The 22,550-nt window shown below is 46.4% G+C and overlaps 1 protein-coding gene across 3 annotated transcripts in view; it reads right to left on the bottom strand.

Annotated features, from left to right (window-relative positions):
* The window catches only part of SEPSECS (Sep (O-phosphoserine) tRNA:Sec (selenocysteine) tRNA synthase), a 1,182,953-nt gene that overhangs the window by 1,092,832 nt on the left and 67,571 nt on the right, over window positions 1-22,550 (bottom strand). For all 3 annotated transcript variants that reach the window (XM_069631868.1, XM_069631867.1, XM_069631866.1), the window contains exon 2: window positions 7,399-7,553. In XM_069631868.1, coding sequence (XP_069487969.1) covers window positions 7,399-7,553 — 155 coding nt within the window. The remainder of the gene's footprint in view (window positions 1-7,398; window positions 7,554-22,550) is intronic.

Raw genomic sequence — 22,550 nt, 5'->3', positions numbered from 1 at the left:
AGAATCCTGTCACGAGCAGCACGTAGATTGCACATGCACTGTACAGCACTTGGTATCCGAGATGTCTGGAGGGTCCTGAACCCCCAACAATGAGAATATACATACTACTTGTCGGTACACGATAGCTCTTCCAGGACTGACCTCTTCTTGGTTTCGGGTACTCTGATTGGTAAGGTCAATGAAGCCCAGATACTTACGCGCACATTGTCTGATCACGCGCCAGTCATAGTTTCTGTGAGGTTAGGATTATCTCCGCCCACCGCTGGCACATGGCGCTTTAATTCGGCTTCCCTTCTGGACATAATGTTCAAAGCTGATATTCTGGAAGCCAGACATTTTTTGAGTGGAATAACCAACATGACACGACGGCTGGGGTACGATGGGAAGCCTTTAAGGTATATATCGGGGGAATGCCCATCTCAAGGGAAGCGGGGGTGTTGAAAGTGATACGGAAAGACCTGCACCTTTCTGAGTCCACACTGCGGGGGCTGGCACTAGAATGTGTGTCAGCAGCGGACCCGGCCAGGCTTGTGCTGATAAGGGAGGAACTTGAGATCTGAGTCACATGCCTTGCGTGAGATTCGCTACTTCAGTCGGCCAGAGGCCGCCAGGAAATATGGGGAAGGTGAGAGACCGGGGAGGACACTAGCCAGACTGGTGAAGGGGGTGGAGGGACAGGAGGTCAGGCCCAGATTGAGTATGTGAAGGATGTGCAGGGCGTCCCAGTTAGGGAGAATTCTCTGTTAAGGCTAATTTCCCAAACCTAGTGAGTCCCCCCAGCAGCTTTGCTGGATTTTTGGGGTTTATTTTTTTCTCCTGCTAAGAGTGAGACTCTTTTTCTCCCACTCTTGGGCATGATTTGAGAATGTCCTTTGACTGTGAATGTGTTTTATGGGCTATGGGGTCTTTCATCCATAGGGCTTCATGTGTTTTTGGTATGTGTGTTACACAGCACCCTCAGTGCAGTCACACAGGGGTGTCATAGTGACCCCCAAACATAGACTCCATACCCTGGGACTGACTACTGTCTCAGTCACCATTGGCTTTACTAGTCTCAAACTGTGAACAGAACCAGTACAAACCATCATATTGTGGAAGTACTGGTAGGGGTAATTCGATTGCCCCTGGGTCTGTTTTCCAAGGGGGCACTGTCCAGTCCCCCCCTTGTCGAGTTTCTGGCTGGTGGCAGTGGATACCACGCAAATTATTCCACCGGAATATTTCTTATGGGATTTTCACCACTTTTTGGTGCAATGTTAAAGATATCGCCGGGTTATTTATTTAATATTTATTCCCCGGTTGGGTCTTTTTGCGCAGTAAGAAATAGATAGCAGGGAGATCGTCCTAATGATCAGTAGTAAATACTTCAGGGGGTGGCAGGCACTGGTGGAAAGGGTACGGAGGAGCTCTGACATACTGGTCCATATGCTGCAATGGTCAGTTTGAAATAGGCCTGGTAGGAGACGTATAGAGGAATCTGTTAGGTAGGGTGGTAAGGAGATGCAGGGTTTAGGACTCCCCAAGGTGCTTTTTCCAGAGTTATTTGAGGGACGGGTGCGAAGGTCCGTGCGTCCCAGCAGCCATGGGTTCCCGGGCCCTCCTTGGGACAGTTTGGGGGTGTTGGGGGTTGTTTGGGGGGTGGGGGGGATGGGTACGTGGTGGTCAAAGGTGCGAAACAGGTCCAAAGGCAGCATATATTGTGGGATGGGCAGACTAGGACGGGTAAGCTGAAAATACTGGCATTTAATGTCCGGGGTCTTAATGCCCCGGTCAAGAAGAAAAAGGTGGAGGAATTCCTGAGAAGGGAGACATTTTTCTTCTACAAGAAACGCATATAAGGTTGCGGGACAGGGCAAGGCTGCGTATACGGGGCTACAGGCGGACAGTACAGGCCAATGCTGCTGATAAAAAGGCTGGGGTCCTGATTGCTTTTAATGATGGGGCACACATTCATCTACCTAATATTCAGACGGATAAACAAGGGCGATTTGTATTTGTGAATGTCGCGTTAGAGGGGAAGGTGTTTACACTGGCCTCGGTATATGCCCCGAATACGGGGCAAGATGGTTTTCTAAGGGAGGTAATGGAGCGTTTGAAGGCCTTTGCGGAAGGGGAGACAATTCTGGGAGGAGACCTGAATGTGGCCTGGGACCCAGCGTTCGATCGGAGCTCAGGAAGCCACTCTGGCCCGGGAGGTCCTACTAAACGGCTTCACCAAAAAATTAGCTATCTTGCCTTATGTGATGTCTGGAGAGAAATGAAGGGTCAGCAGAAGGGGTATACTTGTTATTCTGACGTTTATGGGTCAATGTCTAGGATTGACTATTTTGGCTCTCAGTGGGGCTATTAGGGTACATTCGGGATGTGGAAATAGGGCCCATCTCACTCTCAGATCACGCGCCGGTTTGGTTAGAGCTGACAACGCGGGAGAAAAGGTCATAACTATGGGCCTGGAGGTTCCCCCAGGGGATCCTTCAGGATCCGGTAATGGAGACTTCGATCAGGGAAAAGATTGAGGAATACTGGGCCCTTAATGATACGAGTGAAGTGAGTTTGGGCATGGTATGGGAAGCCTTTAAGGCCGTTCTGAGGGGACATGTGATAGCACTGAGTCGCCAAAGACAGGCAGCGATTTGCATGGGAGAGGGAACTAGAGGCAAAAATGGTAGACAGAGAAAACTTGGTTCGTGCACCAACTCCTCGCCTGAAGCAAGAGCTAAGACAAACAGAGGCCCAATTAGATGCGCTCCGCACGAAAAGAGCGGAGAGATCCCTCTTACACCTTCTGCATTATTACCATCTGAAGGCGAATAAAGCCGACAGGTATTTAGCCAGGCAACTGAAGGCGAAACAGCAGGACTTGACCATCAAAAATCTAACGAATAGGCGGGGAGAGACGGTAACCACCACGCAGGCGATGGGGGAAGTCTTCAGAGAATATTATCAACAGCTTTACTCTTCGGACGCTCCCAATGCAGAGGCTCAAATCTCCTATCTACGAAAGATAAGACTGCCCAGGCTTTCGGAAACCGAGAGTGAATTATTAGAAGGAGAAATTGGGGAGGATGAGGTGATTATCTGCCATAAAAACACTCTGCCCTAATAAAGCCCCGTGCCTTGATGGTTTTACTGCGGCCTTTTATAAAAAGTATGCAACGCTGCTATCCCCGTTCTTGGTGGCACTTTTCAATACTTTTGGGGACGTAGGCTCAGTGACCCCGTCAATGAGTGAAGCCAAAGTGTTGGTATTTCATAAGGCAGGCAAAGATCCATTGTTACCGTCATCATACCGACCCATAGCACTTATGAATTTGGACTCCAAAATTAAATTTATACGAAGGTACTAGCGGCTAGGTTGGCCCTAGTGCTCCCCAAATTGATTAATAAGGACCAATCAGGCTTCATTCAAGGCCGGAAAACCCATGATAATATCAGGCGAGTCATTCACCTCATTGAAAAAGTGGGGGTGAAGCAAATTCAGGCAGTACTCTTGGCGTTAGACGCCAAAAAGGCGTTCGATAGGGTTGAGTGGTCAATGTTGTTTAGGACTATGGAGGGCATGGGATTCGGACCCCAATACATGGGAATGGTTAGAGCCAATACTGCACCCCCTCAATTAGAGTAGCCTTGAATGGGGAGCTCTCGGATAAAGTAGAGCTCTCAAGAGGCACAAGACAAGGGTGCCCATTGTCGCCATTGCTCTACGGTCTCTTCTTGGAGCCATTCCTTATAAGGATGAGAGAAGTTCCCACAATTGAGGGGGTGGACATGGCGGGCACCCAACACATGGCTTATGCGGACGATATGTTGGTTTTATTGACAGATCCGACCCGCTCTCTCACGGTGGTATGTCAGGAACTGGAATTGTTTGGGGAGATTTCAGGGCTGAAAATTAATAGGAATAAGTCGGAAGCTTTTGTTTTGGGGGGGGTGGGGGGGGGTGCAGAAATGGACCGGTTGGTGTCTTCCCTACATTTTAAGGTGCAGAATGTGGGGATTAAATATCTGGGGGTAACACTCACGAGTAAGGTGAAGTCCTTTTACAAACAAAACTATAGGGGCTTTTTGGCAAAACTCTCAAGGGGGCTTGACCGTTGGAACCTGATGACGATCTCCTGGTGGGGGCGTATGGTGTCGGTCAAGATGTCGATCTTACCTAAGTTGCTATATTTGTTTCAGGCTTTGCCGATATCGATCCCCAAGACTTTTTTTAGAGACCTTACAAAAATTCTTTATTCCTTCGTCTGGAGACGGAAACCGCGTAAGGTGGCAAGGGGGCAAGGGGGCAAGGGGGCTTTTGTCGGCGTCCCGACAGGATGGTGGCCTGGCTTTCCCACATTTCCTCAGATATTATCAGGCAGGGCAATTATGGGTCCTAAGGGAATGGATGGGGGGAGAAGGGCAACCAAGATGGGCTGACCAAGACAGAGCTGTAGCTAGAGCTCAATTGAGGGATCTGTTATGGAAGGGGACGCAGTCTAGACACGCAAATGTGAGAATAAGCAAAGTCTTGGGGGCCACTTTGGAAGCATGGGATGCCCAAGCGGGGAGAGGGGTTCCGACGACTGTGCCGGGTCCGTTCACGCCCATGTTTGGGAACCCAGACTTTCTCCCAGGGATGGAAAAGGGGGCCTACGATAAATGGGAACAGGCTGGATGGACTAAGATAGGTGAGATGTTCCAGGATGGGGAAGTGAAGACATTCGAACACTGCACTGGACCTCTGGGGTTGAAGGACGCAGATAGGTATAGGTACAACTTCGCCACTGGTTGGTTTCGCCTAATATTAAGCGAGCAGCCGTGAGGGATCTTACCCCCTTCGAACACTACACCATAACCAGCTCAGGGTCGAAGAAATTTGTTTCAATCTTGTACAAATTCATGAATACGCAATCTGAGGAGGTCTAGTGGAGCTATATGATAAAATGGGAACGAACAATGGGGGAACCTACTGATAAGCAGCAGTGGAAAGACTTATGGGGGGACATTTTTTCCCTGACCCGCTCCATTCAATCAAGGGAAATGTGGGTTAAGATTGCACTGCAGTGGCATTACACGCCGGAGCGTTTGAATGGGATGTTCCCTGAGGTCTCTAAATTATGTTGGAGAGAATGTGGGTTGGAAGGCACATATGGTGGGACTGTAAGGGGATACAGGCCTTCTGGACTGAGGTGAAATCCCACGAAAGAGATGTTCCCCTATGTGGACCAAATGGGGATCCAGGTCTGGCTTTGTGGACTAAGACCGCGCGGCTGAGAAGCTCTCCAGGTCTCAATGGAGATCTTTCGTAGGCTTACTCATTTCGGCCTGGTCATTTATAGCCCAGCATTGGAAGCAAACTGAGCCTCCCAGGGTTTTCAGCTGGTTGCAGAGGATCTGGTCCCCAATTACAATGGAAAAGTTGACGCACAATTTACAGGGGTCACTCGAGTCCTTCACTGGGAGATGGGGGGCGGTGCTGGACTTCCTTCAGTTGGACTACATGCTGCAATGGTGCCCACATAGGATCAGGATTTTGGACCGGTTTCAGGCTTGAAGGGGTTGGGGATGCTACCACCGCGGGGGGGAGCGGGAAGGTGGGGGGAGTTGGGATTTGATGTTACTATTGGATGTTTAGCTTGTTCTACCTTTCTTGGTTTGTAATCAATAAATACATTCAACAAAAAAAACTGAGGTGGGTCCCTGACCCTGGTTGGCAGACCTTGTTCCTTTCTCCCAGTCTCAATTGTATCCTACACATTGCCAGAGTGCATTTATCCCTTCCCGCCACCAGCTTCTTGTTTGCTCAGCGTGTCGAGACCGCAACTTCAGCGTCTCAGCGCCTGGATCTGCTCCTGTCCTCTCCTCGACAAGCGTTGGTCCCTCTCGCGTTTCCTCTCCAGAGCATCCGACACCAAGAGGGGTCCATCCTCCCTTTTTATGCTGTCAAGATTGGCATGGTGTGTATGCGAGCTAGTATGCTAACCCTGGTTCCGCAGAGGACTATTCATGAATCTGCTACTCTTCCTCGTGTCAGTACTTAAGAGTCATTGATTCTTCGGTCTCCCTGGCTCTTCCTCGTCACAGTATGGTCTGTTTTATGACAGACTATAGGTCTACTCTGCATATAATAATTAGAAGAGGAATGAGCGGACAGAGGATGGGGGTGTCTTGGTCCTAACCGAGCCATGGGCTATCTTTCTGGAGGAAGAGTCTGGTTGTCATACTGCATTCTCCTCCGATAGTTGTGCCTAGCCCACCGAGGGGGAATTGCTGCATGCTCCTGGTCTCCTAGTTGAAGCTTAAAGAGCCTAGGAGCAACTTTTGATGCCTAGTGCCATAAAAGCATACTTAACGGTCGGTTTGGCACGGTGTATAAATGATCATTAAGACCCATCTAGAAGGCATTTAAAGCAGAAGGGCTCCTACATGATGAAAAAAAAAATGTATAGTTCATTTCTCACATGGATGTGCGATTTATGGTAGGCTATATACTAGGCCCTTGTTCACCAGTTGTTGCTCCTGCTTATTGGAGGATGCCAAATACCCAGGAGATTCTTTTAGCTCCTGCTCAAGTCTTTATTTCGATGCCTCATTTTTATGAGGATATGTGCTTTTCTAATAATTATAGCTATGCTTATGACTATGCCATGCTTATGTACCTCATTAATTAATATACACGTTTGCAAAATATTTGGTGGGCAATTCCCTGTTTAAGAACAGACTCTACATCAGCCCTCTTTAAATACAGTGTTACTAAATCTGTTGTAATTCCACCTACAAGTGGATTAATGCGCATACATCCATATTGAAAAACAAACCTCTCCTTCATGTGGTCTCCAGAGTCCCGGAAGATTGGGTAAACCGACATTCTTCATAATGGAGTATGATTCTGGTGGGACGGGACTGTAAATTCCTAACACAAGCATGGGCCTTAGGTTTGTGAACACAGGAAGGTAATCCTTCCTTTTTTATTTTTCCTTAACTGAGTGTAGGAAAAAGCAAAATTTCATGAGTCCCTATAGTGGCATGGAATTCCACAAATTAAGTTTCAAAATCTAAGCTTTTGCTTTTCTCGGAGCCAACCCAATGAGAGACATTAGCTAGAGATGAGTTTAAAACTTCCTGTGCTCAGGTACTCAAGCTGCACCTCACCAATAATGCCCAATTTGACAGAAACAGATCTAGGCTTACATGTATTCCAAGGCAGGATTGTGGGTTCTACCCGCTCCTTATGAACCGATAGTGTATTAGTGTATCAACTATATGCACAAATACAAAGGCAAAAGAAAGTAATGAAATGCTACCTAGAGAAAATACCAGTGGAAAGCACACTTTGGCAAGCAAACGCATATTTAAAATTAAACTGATGAAGTAGTCTTTTATATTATCTTGAGACATGAAAAAATTAAAGCTTACCTGTAGTGACGACGAGCCACTAAACCAGACGCAACTCTTCCCTCCCTTTCACCAACTCCACAGTTTCCAAGAAAATTATTGCTGTCCAATATTGCAAGTTCATTAAGGAAAAGTTCAATTGTACTTTCATCCCATCCATCCTCAGGACATTTGCCCTTTGACAGAAGACATAAAATAACACAAAAAGGCTGTTGGTTCAGCTGGGTGATGCTAAATATATGAAACCTTTATTTTTGCCAATTATTCTCAAGCGATGACCTAAAAAGTACCTGAAAGACTGAAAAGTGCTGTCTCCGTTAGCTGGCAACTCGTAACAAACACTCAATGGAGTGACCATATTTTACGGAGTATTGTGGTGGGTCTGAAGTAGTCGACCACTTTAAGAACATTTTTGTATTTTTAATAAAAATGATATAGATAAGGCGCAACTACCCCCATCGCTCAAGGGGGTCACCCTAACTATTTTTTCTTTTTTAAAATAATTTTCTTTATTGCAGCATTTGGTTCTGAGCATTACAACATGCATTATTAAAGCAAAAGAGAAAAAGAATGACAATGTACGTCAATAGAAAGCATGCAATCACAGCAGTATACAGGCAGTATTCTCGAGACATCCTCAAGCGATTAGAGCATCCACTTACATGAGTCAAGGTGAAGCCGGCACAACAGTTTCACAGTTAATATCATACAGAACATTAACAAGGACGAATACAGTCTGGCTGGTGGTCCACCTAATTGAGTGCTAGGTAGGCTTTAAAGGGTGACCATATGTCGTTAGGTTGTTTAATACCAGGTTGCAGATTGACCCAATATTCCTCAGTGTCACTAGCCCAGACCAACACCTTTAGCCATTGGCTCATTGATGGCACAGTGGGCTTTGACCAGTGTAGCAGTATACATAGCATGGCTAGCAACAGACATAAATTTAGCAGTTTCTGACCTTTGTTGTTGTGGTCATTGACATCATGAAAGAGGCATTGCATAGGTGTAGCGTCCAATCTGACACCCGTCATCAGAAAGCGTAGTACAAACATCTAACATGGGGCAGCTTGACACCATATGGAAATACCCGGCTTTCTCTCCCCTACATTTAGGGCAACAGCTCAAAGCATTAGCGAAAATAGTATTAGTTTGTCTGGCGAATAGCGATACCTATGTAGAACTTGAGTTGTATTAATCGGAATTGGGATTTAAAGGAAACTTCGAGTTTGTGCATACATGTCCCTCCAAGTGTCGTCCGCTATTTCGATGTTCATGTCCTTTTCCCCCATTTAGACTGTAGTTTTAACAGCGGGTGCGGCATACATTTCTCATCAGCCGATAAAAGGAGGAGTTTCGACCTCGGGAGCCATAAGCCTTCATAATATACCCAAGTAGGGGGGGCCATTCTTCAACTCAACTGGGAAGCTCGCCCAGAGGGACTGAAAAGCACTGCGCATCCCAATATAGTGTGAGGATTTATATTGCTAGAGTGCAGGAATGTTGTTGGCGGAAATAAAGTTCCCGTTCAGAAACATGCCAAAACCATCTTGAACCCAGCGGCGCTCAGTGACAGCATCTCCCCCCCCCGGTAACGCCGGGTCAAAGTTCCACAGTGGGAAGTTTGCTGTGATAGGGGTGTATAATTCCTAGTAGTTTGCACATTTTACACCAGGCCAGAGAACTGATAATCACAGTTAAAAGGGCAAGGATCCATCAGTACCGGGGGAACCACCAGAGATTGGAGATGACGTCTGCCCATGGAGTGCTTTTCAAGTTTAACATGGGGGAAAAAAAATATATAAAAAATAAATAAATGCATATTACGCCTGTGCTGCTAGCCAATATAACTGTACGTCAGGTGTGGTAAACCCTCCCCTCTCATACAGCATAAACAAGGTTTCCCATTTGAGGTGTATCGCTCCTGAGTGCCACAGGAAGGAGTTGACGGCATCAGCCAGTTCTCTGAAGAATTTCATGCCGGGCAATAGTGGTATTCTTTAAGAAAAAACAAAATCTTAGGGAGGACCATCATTTTAAGCAGAGAAATTCTACCCTCGATCAGTGGCAGGCACACTCAGGATATAAGTTTAGGCATGAGGTGAATTTACTGGATCATTGTTTTTTTATGTTCTTAAACTGTTAAAGGTTTCTTTTGCTATTACCATGTTTTTAGTTCGAAACCTATAAATCTTTTAATGAAAAGCATATTATATATATATATATGGGATACATTACTCACCGTAATCGTATTTCTGATGCTTGTATCTGCTTAGATTCACATGCTGTGCATAGGCCGACATCTAGTGGAAGCTGCGGAGTATTACAGTTTGTTTTTCGAAACTCGAAAATGGGCGTCGACACAGGCGTGCCAGTAATACTATCCCTAGTGTGACGTCCACTGTACCCAAGATCCCTCACGCGTCTAGGATCCTCAGATTGTATTTTTTCTGACATGAGGAAGCATGAGGAGTAGCGCGAGTACAGATAATCCAAGCAGATAGACAGAAAGGTAAGACTACAAGCAATCATGCGCCTTCTCTCGGAGGGGAGGAAGGGTGGGTCGCTAGTGAATCTAAGCAGATACAAGCATCAGAAATACGATTACGGTGAGTAATGTATCCCTTCTGAGGCTTGTGGAATCTGCTTAGATCACATGCTGTGCATAGATTAGCGAGCAGTACCAGAAGAAGGAGGTGGGATGTGAGAAGGGTCATGAGCAAACAGGTGTCTTAGAACCGCTTGTCCCACTTGTGTATCTGTCTTGGAATGAGTGTCAATGCAGTAATGCTGAGTAAAAGTGTGAATAGAGCTCCAAGTAGCTGCTTTGCAAATGGTGTCGAGGGGAACATTTGCAATGAAAGCCAGAGTGGCCCCAATGCCTCTAGTAGAGTGGGCTCTTGGCGTAAAAGGCAGAGGTAAAAGGCAGAGTTTTTTCAGAAAGAGAGTAACACAGCTGTATACAGTTGATAATCCACTTCGAGATAGCGCCTTTAGAGACGCGATCTCCCTCTCTGCCTGTAGCTACGGAGACAAACAGTTGATCTGTTTTCCTTAGCGGTCTGGTTTTATTTACATAGTAGAGGACCGCCCTACGCACATCTAGGGTGTGTAGTTTCACCTCAGCCGAGCTTTGCGGGTTCTGGAAGAAAGCCGGAAGCTCGATGGACTGGTTTACATGGAACTTTGATATGAATTTAGGTGAGAACCTAGGGTGTGTGCGTAAAACCAGTTTGTCCTTGTGGATAGTAAAGAAAGGATCCTGCACTGACAGAGCCTGAATTTCACTGACCCTTCTTATAGAGGTAATGGCTACTAAGAAGGCCGTTTTATAAGTCAGGTGTTTGAGACTACTTTTATGCATGGGTTCGAAAGGGGGACCCATGAGCTTAGCTAGCACCACATTAAGGTCCCATCCTGGCGGTGGGTTCGAAATAGGAGGGTGAAGTCTCTTTACTCCTTCCATGAAGGCTTTAACTACTGGTACTTTCCACCACGATACCTTGTTATGGGATGTGGTGTAAGCCGAGAGGGCTGCCAGGTGTACTTTCAGAGTTAAAAACCAATCCTGCATCCAGCAGGTGGAGCATGTATGTCACAACGTTGGAAGGAGTGCAATCAACTGGGTTGATTTGTTTATTCTGGCACCAAATAACGAATCTCTTCCACTTGTCAAAATAACAGTGCCTTGTGTTTGGTTTCCTGGATTCTTTTAGGATGTCCATACACCTTTGAGGTAAATTGAGATGGCCAAACTCTATGACCTCAGGAGCCATGCTGCCAGGTTCATTGAGTTGGGTTCCTGGTGCACTGTTTGACCTTGTTGCTGGGACAGTAGGTTGTACCAGGCTGGGAGTTTGATGGGCTCGCACACCGCCATCCTGCGTAGGTGTGGAAACCATGGTTGTCTCGCCCACATGGGAGCAACTAGGATGAGCGTCATCGATTCCTTGTTCATCTTGTACACCACCTTCCTGATGAGGAGTTGGTGGAAAAGCGTACGCAAACATCCCTGACCAGTTCATCCACAGGGCGTTCCCTTGGGAGTCTGGCTGGGGGAACCTGGATGCAAATCCTGGGCATTGTTTGTTTTCGCTTGTGGCGAATAGGTCTATAGTGGGGAAACCCCACTGAGAGAAGAAATCTTCTACGATATCTCTGTGAAGGACCCATTCGTGTTCCTCTGGGAGGGAGTCTCTGCTTAGGGCATCCGCTAGGGAATTGAGCTCCCCTGGAACATGTTGTGATGACAGGAAGATGTTCCGTCTGAGTGCCCATATCCAGATTTTCTGGGCAAGCTTGGACAGATTTGGCGAACGAGTCCCTCCTTGTTTGTTCAAATAGAACATGGCTGTCGTGCTGTCCGTCCGGATCTGCACCGACAAGTTTAGCAGATGGGGCTCGAACGCCCGAAGCGCTCGGAATACTGCCAGAAGCTCTAGCAGGTTGATGTGGTTCTTGGCTACTGAGTGAGACCAGAGACCCTGAGCTGTGTGGTGGAGATGGTGAGCTCCCCACCCAGTCAGGCATGCATCTGTAGTCACCACTGCCTGTACTTCGGGATCGTAAAAGGGTTTTCCCCTTGCGAGATTCTCTCTCGTCCACCAGTGTAAGCTTTGTACGAGTGTTGGCGAAACGACCACTAGATCGTCCCACTGACCACTTGCCTGAGACCACTGTTTTGCCAACCATTCCTGCATGGGACGCATGCGCAGACGCGCGTGGGGGACCAGGTAAATGCATGACGCCATCATGCCCAGTAACCGCATTGCTTTGCGTACCGTTATTTGTTGACCTGACTGATAATGTGGAATTTGCAGTAGTATATTCCGAATTCTCTCTTCCGAAGGGAAGGTCAACCCTTTTTGAGTATCTAGGATTGCTCCTAGGAACTGTTTTGAGGTGCTTGGCACCAGACTTGACTTCTTCTCGTTGATAGAGAAGCCTAATTCGTGGAGGAGGTCGATAGTCCTCTGAATGTTTGACCTGCAAATTCCTGGGGTTTCCCCCGTTATGAGCCAGTCGTCCAGATAAGGGTACACTGGGATTGCCTCCCTGCGTAGGTGTGCAGCTGCCACCGCCAGTACTTTGGTGAACACCCTTGGTGCTGAAGCTATCCCGAAGGGCAGTACCTTGAATTGGTAGTGGCGACTGTCCACCTTGAAGCGCAAGTATTTTCTGTGGGCTGGGAGCATGGAAATATGAAAATAAGCATCTTTCATATCCAAGGTTGCCATGTAATCCCCCTTTTTTAGGAGGGGGATTACCTCTTGTAGCGTGGTCATACGGAATTTTTGGGGCTTGACATACATGTTGGCAGGCCGTAAGTCCAATACTGGGCGCATTGTTAAATCTTTCTTTGGCACAAGGAAGTAAGTTGAATAGATACCCTTGTTTACCTGGTGTCCTGGGACGAGTTCTATCGCGTCCTTTTCTAGCAGAATGGCGATCTCCTCGAGAAGGATCTTCTGATGTTCTAAGGAGTGTACTCTTTGTCGTGGAGGGTGGTTCCGGGGACGCTGCAGTAATTCTATACAATATCCTGTGGACACTGTTGACAGCACCCATCTGTCTGAGGTGATCCCTTCCCAAGCCTGGGTGAAGTTGGAAATGCGTCCCCCTACTGGGGTTGCGTGAGAAGGGACCCTGAACTGAGCGTCACTGCTTTGGTGGAGGCGTGCCACCTCCCTTGTTGGGGCTGCCTCTGCCTCTTCCACGACCTCTTTTGTTACCCTTGCTGTAACTCTGGGTAGACTGCTGGTTGTTGTTCCATTGTGTACCCTGTCCTTGGGCATAGTTGCCTCTTTGTGAATTTTGGCCGCGTGGGCGACGAAAATTACTGTTCCCCCTCTGATTAGGGGGTTTGTTGGTAAGCTGGCCAAGGGATTTGAGAGTTTCGTACTCGTCCTTGGCATTCTTAAGTGCGTCTTCGACCGCCTTCCCAAACAATAGATCGGGTTCCACCGGCTTGTCTATTAATGAAGCCCGTGTTTCTGTTTTGAACCCCGACTGCCGTAACCACGCATGTCTCTTGATAACAGTACCTTCTGCTATCAATCTTCCTGCGTTGTCCGCGGCGTCGAAAGTTGCTTTTAATATGCAACCAGACACGGCTCTCCCTTCTGCCGAGATCCGAGCCAATTGGCCCTTTAACGGTTCAGGAGCTGAGGCTATGAGCGCCGCGACCTCTTCCCATTGATGGCAGTTGTAACTTGCCAATAGGGTGGTGGAGTTTGCAATCCTTGCTTGGTAGGCGGACGTTGAGGCTACCTTCCTGCCAAACCCGTATAGTCTTTTGCTCTCCTTGTCGGGAGGAGCTTCTGAGGACGATAAGGGTGTCCCAGCCCTCTTCCGAGTGTTGGTAACCACTAGGGAGTCTGGTTTAAGCTGTCCTCTTATATAAAGAGGGTCAGACTGGGCTGCCCGAAAAAGTTTTTCAACTCTGGGGTTGACGGCTCTGGTGAGGTTTGGATTCACCAGGGATGGATCTATTCTACGTTGGATGGATTTAAGGATAGGGATGGTTTGAGCGACGGGCCTCCTTTCTCCCACCAACTCTTCTGCGAAGTCCCTTTCCTCCTGTACACCGTGGATGTCGATGTGAAAATGTTCTGCCGCGCGGGCGAGAACTTCATTAAGGAGGGGCTGGTTATCAACTGGCGAGTCGGTAACTGGGGCTTCGCTTTCTACCGGGGAATCTACTCTGTAAATTTCCTGCTCGTCTTCTACCTCCTCCAGGTCCTCATCATCCGCATAGTATTCAGTCCCGGTTTGTTCCTCCATAATTGTAAACTCCTGGTCCCCTTCAGGGAAAGGCTGTCCTTGGTATCTGGGGTGTGGAGTAGAGTATGGAGTAGAGTAAGGCTGCACCTCGAAGGGTTCAGATCTTTCGAACCGGGCCTTTTTACTTAGGGGGATAGGATCAGAGGAGCCTGAGGGTGTGGCCCCTTGAGGGTCATACGAAAGGAAATGTTCTGGGTTCTTGTCATAAAAATCAGCTAAGGAAGACATCCTTGACATGACCCTGTCTATGTCTTCACTGGACCATTCTTTGGAACAGGGTATGGCTTTAGTAGGCAACTTAGAGGACTTCTCTAGGGTAGCCTTGCTGGATGTTGATGTCCCAGTAGATTTATGTTTGACTGTCTGCTTAGGGTGGTGGAAGGATGGTCTTACAGGAGTGGAAGGCTGTGCTTTCCGCTGTTTCCCCCCCTCCCCGTGCGTGGAAAAATTTTTTCCCTGCCCCTTGGAGGCCTCAGAGACTTTCGACGCCTGGCGTCGAGGGTCGGGAGAGGTATTTTGTTTTGAGCGTGGGGCCTCGCTGGTGTTAACTGCGGCCTCGGTCTCTTGGAGCGCGGCCTGGGGGTGGAAGTCGTCTTCGTCCTCCGACGATCGAGCTTCCGTTAATCTAGGGAGTGAGGCACTCTTGGCAAGAGTGGATGATTGCCTTGCGTCATGCGGCGATCTCGATCGAGAGCGCCCAGAGGACACCGAGTCGGACCGTTCTATCTGTGCCTCTTTCCGAGAAGTCGACGTCGTCGAGGTTCGGTTGGACTTAGTGTGCTTAGTGTGTGTAGGGTGTGTAGCGCTTGCGTCGCCGGGGGTCTTCCCCATAGCCGCCCTGCCGGACAACCTTCCGAGGTCGGGGACCTGCGCTCGGCAGTCTTTCGACGCCGTAATGCCCTCGCCGTCCGAAAGTACGGCGTCGCTGCCATCGCTGAAGGCGCCCTCCGCTGCCATGGCTGCCTGCCTGGCGTGGTGGGCCCAACGCTTTGTCGAACGGTCCTTAAGTGTCTTAGGCTTAAACCTACTACACGCTCTGCAGTTCGCTTCGGGGTGGTCCCTCGGCAAGCAGAGATTGCACGTGGCGTGCCTGTCGACCCAAGGGTATTTGCGGTTGCACTTGGGGCAGAATTGGAAAGGGGTACCCTCCATACGCACCTTGAGGCAGCGGGCTGGTAAGTGTAGGAAATATATAAGGTGTACCTATATACTAAGAGTGAAGAGTATGTACCACCCCCCACTCTCCCTACTTGCAGGGCCGAGGCCAGCGGCCTACTAGGCCCGGGCCGAGGCCAGCGGCCTTCCGAGGCCCAGATCCGTCGTGCAGCAGCCGACGGTCGATGTCTTCTCCAGCCGTCGTCGAGTGTCGAGGGTCGACGTTGGGGTGGGGAAGGATGTCAATAAATAATTTTACTTAAATAATTAGCAAAAGTATGGCTAAGGCCAGGGAACTCCGCAAGATGCTTCCGACCAGTATGGCGGAAAAAAACAATCTGAGGATCCTAGACGCGTGAGGGATCTTGGGTACAGTGGACGTCACACTAGGGATAGTATTACTGGCACGCCTGTGTCGACGCCCATTTTCAAGTTTCGAAAAACAAACTGTAATACTCCGCAGCTTCCACTAGGTGTCGGCCTATGCACAGCATGTGATCTAAGCAGATTCCACAAGCCTCAGAAATATATATATATACATATATATATATATTAATTACATTAGAGACCCACAAATTGACTCAAGTTCTATTATGGAAGACGTTGCTTTGTTTGGTGAATGTTCAGGTCTACAGGTAAACTGCAGACAATCAGAGCTTCATTCCCTTACTGAACTTACAGAGATACGAAGGAGGGTCGTTTAAATCCTTTTTCCAACCCACCATTTGAATGCGATGGGGGCGATGGGTATGGCTTCACACGTGTTTATCCAGTCACTCCTTTCCAAAATTATCTGTACTTTGAGTGTTTTCCCTTAACAAATCAATGTCCACCCCACCAATGGACAGAGTATCATTCATCCCCTCAAACCATTGGCTCAAGCATCTTTAATTTACCTTATCTGCAGGTCTTAAAATGACAAATGGAGGAGGTACTTTCAGCAAAATAAATTTCCTATAGAAATACATTTTTTCCATAGTACTATGGAGGCCATTGAAGGTAGACGCAATTAATGACGAATTTGCGCTCTGGATAGGGATGTTGGGATGTAACGCCAAAAATGGCTTCCATCCTATGCCATACTTTCTTTACTCAAATTGGGCAGAGTTTCAGTACCATAGGTGAGCACCTGTATCACCTTTAGTCGGTAAATGGTGATAATAGGTCTCATAGAGAAGGTCACAGCGTCTATGAATGGCAATTCCTTGGTTTGTCAGATTTTGTAATTTTACTTTCAACCAAGCCAATGGGCATTTTCATTTAAGTTCTTATTGATCTTTACTCCCTAATCTATAATAGTTTCCACCACATCCAACCGCAGTTCCTCAACCCTCCATGAGTAAGCAGTCTTTGTCTTCTTCCTTGCATTGGTCAGTGGGAGAATTTTAGATTTTTTGACATTCATACTCATGGCATTTCTTTTTTAGTTGAGCATTGAATGTTGAGATTCTGCATTGGAGGCTTATTGCCGTCTGATCAAGAAAGACAATATCGCCTGCGTAAAGCAGCCAGGGCAGGTCATATCTATTCAGCTTTGGTGGAAATGCACGAATGGTATCCTGCGAGATCCCCAAATCAGACAGATACAGGCTGAAAAAGATGGGAGCAAGCAAGCAGCCTTGTTTAAGGCCGCAGAATGTCAAGATCTTTCGAGACATCAAGTCCCTAGTTCCAATCTGATCTGTATAGAAGTGCCTGTATATAAGGCCTGGATTGCCTCCAAGATGTCTACTGGGCACTTCCAAGCTTTCAGTTTGGCCCACAATCGACCCCGATCTACACCATCGAAGGCTTGATCTAAATCCAAAAAGGCCATATACACTGTGGTGTTATTTGCAATTGTCCTCCGTTTCACTGAAGTTCCCACCCCCTTGATGAATCCCGTTTGTCTGGGATCTAAAATCCCCATTTCAGTTGCTCATGAGCTGAGATCCCGAAGGATCATGGAGGCAAAAAGCTTGCCCAGTGAATCCAGAAGGGAGATAGGGGCGATATTTCTTAGGATCAGCCCCACCTCTCTTCTTGAACACCGGCACCACCCAGGCCTCCTGCCAAGATCCCGGGACCAGTCTATTTACCATTACCTGTTTGAAAAGGGATACCACAAATTTTTCTCGGGCCTCAGGGTTTTTCTTCAGCATACAGTTGGAAACACCATCAGGTCCTGCTGCTCTGGAAGAGCTCAGCCCCATGATCATTGACCTAGCTTCCACCTCGTCAAAATCAAAACACCATCCTCCTGGGCCTTGAGTTCATTTGGAGAGAGCTGGTTGGGGTGAGCCCTCAAAGATTTTAGAATAATGGCTAACCCATCTTTCTTCCGTGACCCCCCCACCCCCTATCAGTTGATTTTTTTTGCCCCCTTCACCATTATTGATAAGTTCCCACATGTTGCGCAAATGTTTTCCACATACCGCAAGCAACATTCTCTCCATCTTTTTGGAGGAGTATTGCTCGAGTCTTTATACACTTCTATTGATCATCAGAAAGCAATCGACAGTATTACATACATCTTCCGAAACAAATCAGCATCATATCATCTTCACATTGAAATGGTCAAAGAATTGCTTTTTTGTGCTATGCAAAACAATGTTTTCCACTTCAATGATACATATTATCAACAACTGATAGGAATTGCAATGGGAGCAAGCTTTGCGCCCTCTGTTGCGAACATATTTATGCATCAATTTGAAGAACAATATGTGTTTCAGAACAAAAAATTCTTTCAGTGTATATATCTTTGGAAAAGATATATTGACGATGTTTTTATGATTTGGACTGGTAATGAATTTGAACTATGTGATTTTGTTAACTTTTTGAATGATAACAGCTGGGGCTTGCAATTTATACATCACTTTTCTAATGACTCGGTGGATTTCCTTGATTTGAATGTCTCTGTGTCCGAGACTGGTTTTATCACCAAAACTTTTCGTAAACCAACTTCGGTCAATGCAGTGTTACACTCATCTAGTTCACACAAACGTTCTGTTATTAACAACATTCCGAAAGGTGAATACATTCGCGCTAAAAGGTATTGTTCTCTCAATGCTGATTTTGTCGCGGAAACATCATTTATTCATGATCAATTTGCTCAACGAGGGTATCAATCGACTCTGCTTAATAAGGTTGAACGTGATGTGTTCAGTATGAAGAGAGCTGATTTACTTAAACCTAAAACTAGATCTCCTTTGGCTAATATGTCTTCTAACAAAATTAGATTGATCACACGGTACAATAGTGATAGCAATGGTGTGTATGCTATACTCAAACGTCATTGGCACCTGCTCCATTTAGACAAGGATCTTACTAAATTACTTGAACCATATCCATCAATTGTTTTCAGTAGAGCCCCTACTCTCAAAAATGTGTTATGTCCGTCCTTTATGGCACAAGCACCAATTGCCAAAACATGGTTGGATCAAGGGCGTCTTAATGGTTTTCACAAATGTGGGAGTTGTAATATGTGCTCACACACAATTGAGTCTGACTCCTTAGATTTTGGGATCACAGGCAAACATGCAATTAATTCATTCATTAACTGTAATACAAAGTTTGTGGTATACTGTATTGTATGTGTGTGCGGCCTTTTTTTATATTGGAAGTACCATCAGGCCACTTAAAATTCGGATTCGTGAACATTTGGCTTCTCTGAATAAACAGGATGCCAAATATCCATTGGCGTTGCATTGGCAGACTCTACATCAATTGGATGATTTTAAGGATCTAAAATTAATTGGTCTAACTCAGATACATCCTTTGAAAAGAGGTGGCAATATGGAACTCAGACTCTGACAATTGGAAGCTAGGCTCATTTGTAAACATAGACTGGTCATTCGTGGACTTAACTCTGATCATGAATTTCATGTGTTTTTATGACTTAATTCGTAATTCAGTTTGTTCCTGTCTTTCTTGCTCCATTTTGAATTTTTGCCATATGACTAATTTCCTAACTGTTAGTAACCTACTTTTAACATATTTATTTTGCCATATAATTGCTTTTACATACCATTGACCCAATTACATGCTATTTATAGCTGGTCGCTATTTAACAAGGTTGTCATAATCTTTCTAACCAATTAATATATGTTCGCACTGAGTACCTTGAACTAGGCTGACTGTAAGCACTGTTGACATTTTAGTGAGCTACACACCTGTTCTTTGTTCTTTATGTTATACTAATTTTCTTTCCCTTTATGCAAGGTAATCTTGTATTGTGATTTATGTGAGGTGGTGTGTGTGTGGTCGACTACCCAACTAGGATGCACATTATTCAGGAGTGTGCTTTGTTTAATTTTCACTCATTACATTAATATTGTATGCAATTTCTTTTTGAGGTCCGTGACACTCATTTTAATCCATTGAGGAAAGTGCTATGTTAAATTCCACCCATTACATTAATACCGTATGTAATTGTATTTGAGGTCCGTGACACTCACTTTAATTCACCTTCTAAGTAACATGCACATTATTTTTCAAAAACTTTTTCCAATTGTGCCAATTGTAATTGCACCCAAGATCGCTAGAATTATTTTACTTAACTTTCTCTATTTTCGAGGCAAAGCAGCCTGTCTTTGGTGTGGGGTAACTGGCATCGATAGTTTTCCTTACCCAATATGGCCACAGTGCCCGGTGGCGTCACGTTGTAGTTCACGTGAATTTGTTTGTTTTTTTATTTCTCTCTCTCTCTCTCTCTCTCTTCTCCCCCCCCCTCCCCCCTTGGATACGGCTGTTGCCGGAAGGACGGTGAGGCAGATGTTGCTCTTCAATGCGCTCCCTGTTTCTCAGGTGGCACATACAAACTAACTAATTTCGGGCCCGTTTTTGTCTCCCATTGTCCGGGTTTGTCTAATTGTCAACTGATATGGATTACATTGGTCACACCGCATTGATGAATCGTTTTTTTCTTCGTGGGCTATATTTCCCGTATTCACGGATCGATGCAGGCAACCTTATTAGTCATTGCATTTGCAATTTAAATTAAGGTAAACCCTCTACTCTTATTCGACTTTGGCTGTCTAATATATTAACATCGTGATTGAGTTATAGTACTGAATGCCGACTACAAATAATCAATTTATTTTTGTTTAGTTCAGGAATTGACCAGGTGCTCCCACCTGTAGCAATGGCAGGCAGGCAGCTACTATAGATTGCTGCTTTGTATCACCTATTTTGGGGCACATGGTTTCTAGGTTTGAGGTTGTTCATTTGCCACAGAGTGATGATGACCTCCTTTCCATTACGATTGAGATTCCAGCAGGCCGATATAAACAAAGTTATGCCTCCCGATAGAGGTAAATGAGAATCTCGAGTTTCCCCCCGCACCTCTCCACGGGAGATTGGTCCACTTTCTCCATAATCAATCTCAGCAACTTTTCTGCGGGGGTACCTTTCATGCTACGGTAAACATTTATCAACAAGAACTTAGAAATTCCGTTAATGCGAGACCTTTCAAGTTCCAAAATTTGGATAAATGGATTCGGTAACTGGTGTTGACAAATATTGAAGCCACGCTCTACTTTAACCAGGGTGAGCAGGCCAGGAAAAGGTCTACCCCGCTCCCCTTTAAGAGCTGGGTTCAAGTAGATTTCATAGCCGTCACAAGCTGGCTTGTCCCGTAACAAAGTTTCTTGGAGGCATACGATGTCATAACCCCCAAGAATCATCCCTTCTTCTGTGAATAGGAACTCAAAGTCACGGCTATTCCAAGCTCCTACTCTTAGCAATTCTCCCATCTTTTCCACAACTGTCTATTCATCCTTCAATTTTACCAAGGCGCCTGCACGCCAACTCCAATCAGTCTGTCCCGGAGCTATATTTTGTGGTAGAGCAGAATTATTTTTCCCAAAATTTCAGAATCCTTCATTTCTGATCGTGAAGCTTCCCAGAAGACTCATGTATTTCTTTTGTGCAATCTTTGCAGGCCTATTCAGCTTTAGAACTGCTTTTTTGTTAGATTTTTTTAAAGGTTTGGATGGCGGCACTTGGGGGAGTCTGTTTCTTCGCTTGGCGCCACTCCGGAGGCTGTTTGTTTGATTCCTGTTTGAAGGCACCCAAGAGTAGTCACCGAGATCATAGTCCAGAGAGAGCAGCCTTTCGCTCTGTTCCAACATGGCTTCTTTTATGAGGATGGAGTCCAAATGAAGAATTACACGATCACCTCTGTCCTCAGATGGGAATTCCACTACTCCGATATCTCCCGGATATATAAATATTAAAACGGGTACACATTGTAGGAGCTTCATTACATAGCTCCTATTAAGAAGCAATAGTTTTTGGTCAACTATTATTCTTGTCTGTAGTAGTTTTGGAACCTCCTTTAAGTTTTTGCAGGGATTTGGGTACTCTTCTCAGGAGGATTTCTCCTAGAATGATCGGTAGTGTCATTTGGTTGCCTTCTTTCTCTCATTTTGGCACTGATCTTTCTAACGTCTGCCAAAGGTGGCCTCTTCTCCCCCTTGGATTTTTCCCTTAACACAGCCAGATAATATTTTTTGGAGATGCGTGTTATGGGCATTTCTTGTGCTAAGCACCTACACTTCTATGCGCTAGAGGGCCTGGGGATATGGGCTGGTCCCCCCTTGTAGGTTACATTGCCTCATATGGGGTTTGCCTTATTTGGAAGCGCCTAGGGGGATGGAATCGGCTCTTTTCCATCCCAATACTGTTCAACCTTCTGCTGCTATGGATAAGAACATGCAAGCTGCTGAGGGAGAATTGTTGGGCCTTGTGCAGAGATCTGCATCAACACCCCCTTTTGTGACCGTAGGAGTATCTGGGAAGCGCACTGCAGTTGTAGAGTCGGTGTGCACAGCAGACCTGGGCAACTAGCCCATAGCCGACCTGTACAGCATGGCGAATCCTGTGAATGAATACAGGGGTCTCTCTCATCTCAGAGGTGTTGGCGATTGCATATTATACCTTGTACTGTCCCTAGGAGTCCCCATATGAGGGATACAACACGCTTTGGGGCAAGAGGAGTGAAGCTGGAGGATGGGTGAGGGCTGAGATTTGGTAAAAGCAACTCGCGCCATTACATGATAACCCAGGGGCGATACACTATTTCAATCTGCAGTCTGAGGTGCGCGCCCATGTAGACTGGTGGATGGCACTGTGAATAGCATAGAGGTGGCCACTGGTCCATGTAGCAAGACCTGAGAGAGAGCCCGTGGGCAGTGCTGCTGTCGGATGGCAAAGGGAAGCAAGAAGCAGGGTTGCCTGCAATTTACTCAAAAGGA

Source organism: Ambystoma mexicanum, chromosome 6q, assembly GCF_040938575.1.
Source record: "Ambystoma mexicanum isolate Mex_15411 chromosome 6q, UKY_AmexF1_1, whole genome shotgun sequence".
NCBI lineage: Eukaryota > Metazoa > Chordata > Amphibia > Caudata > Ambystomatidae > Ambystoma > Ambystoma mexicanum.
Note: the sequence above shows the minus strand (reverse complement) of the source record. Positions and strands in the feature narration are given on the sequence as shown.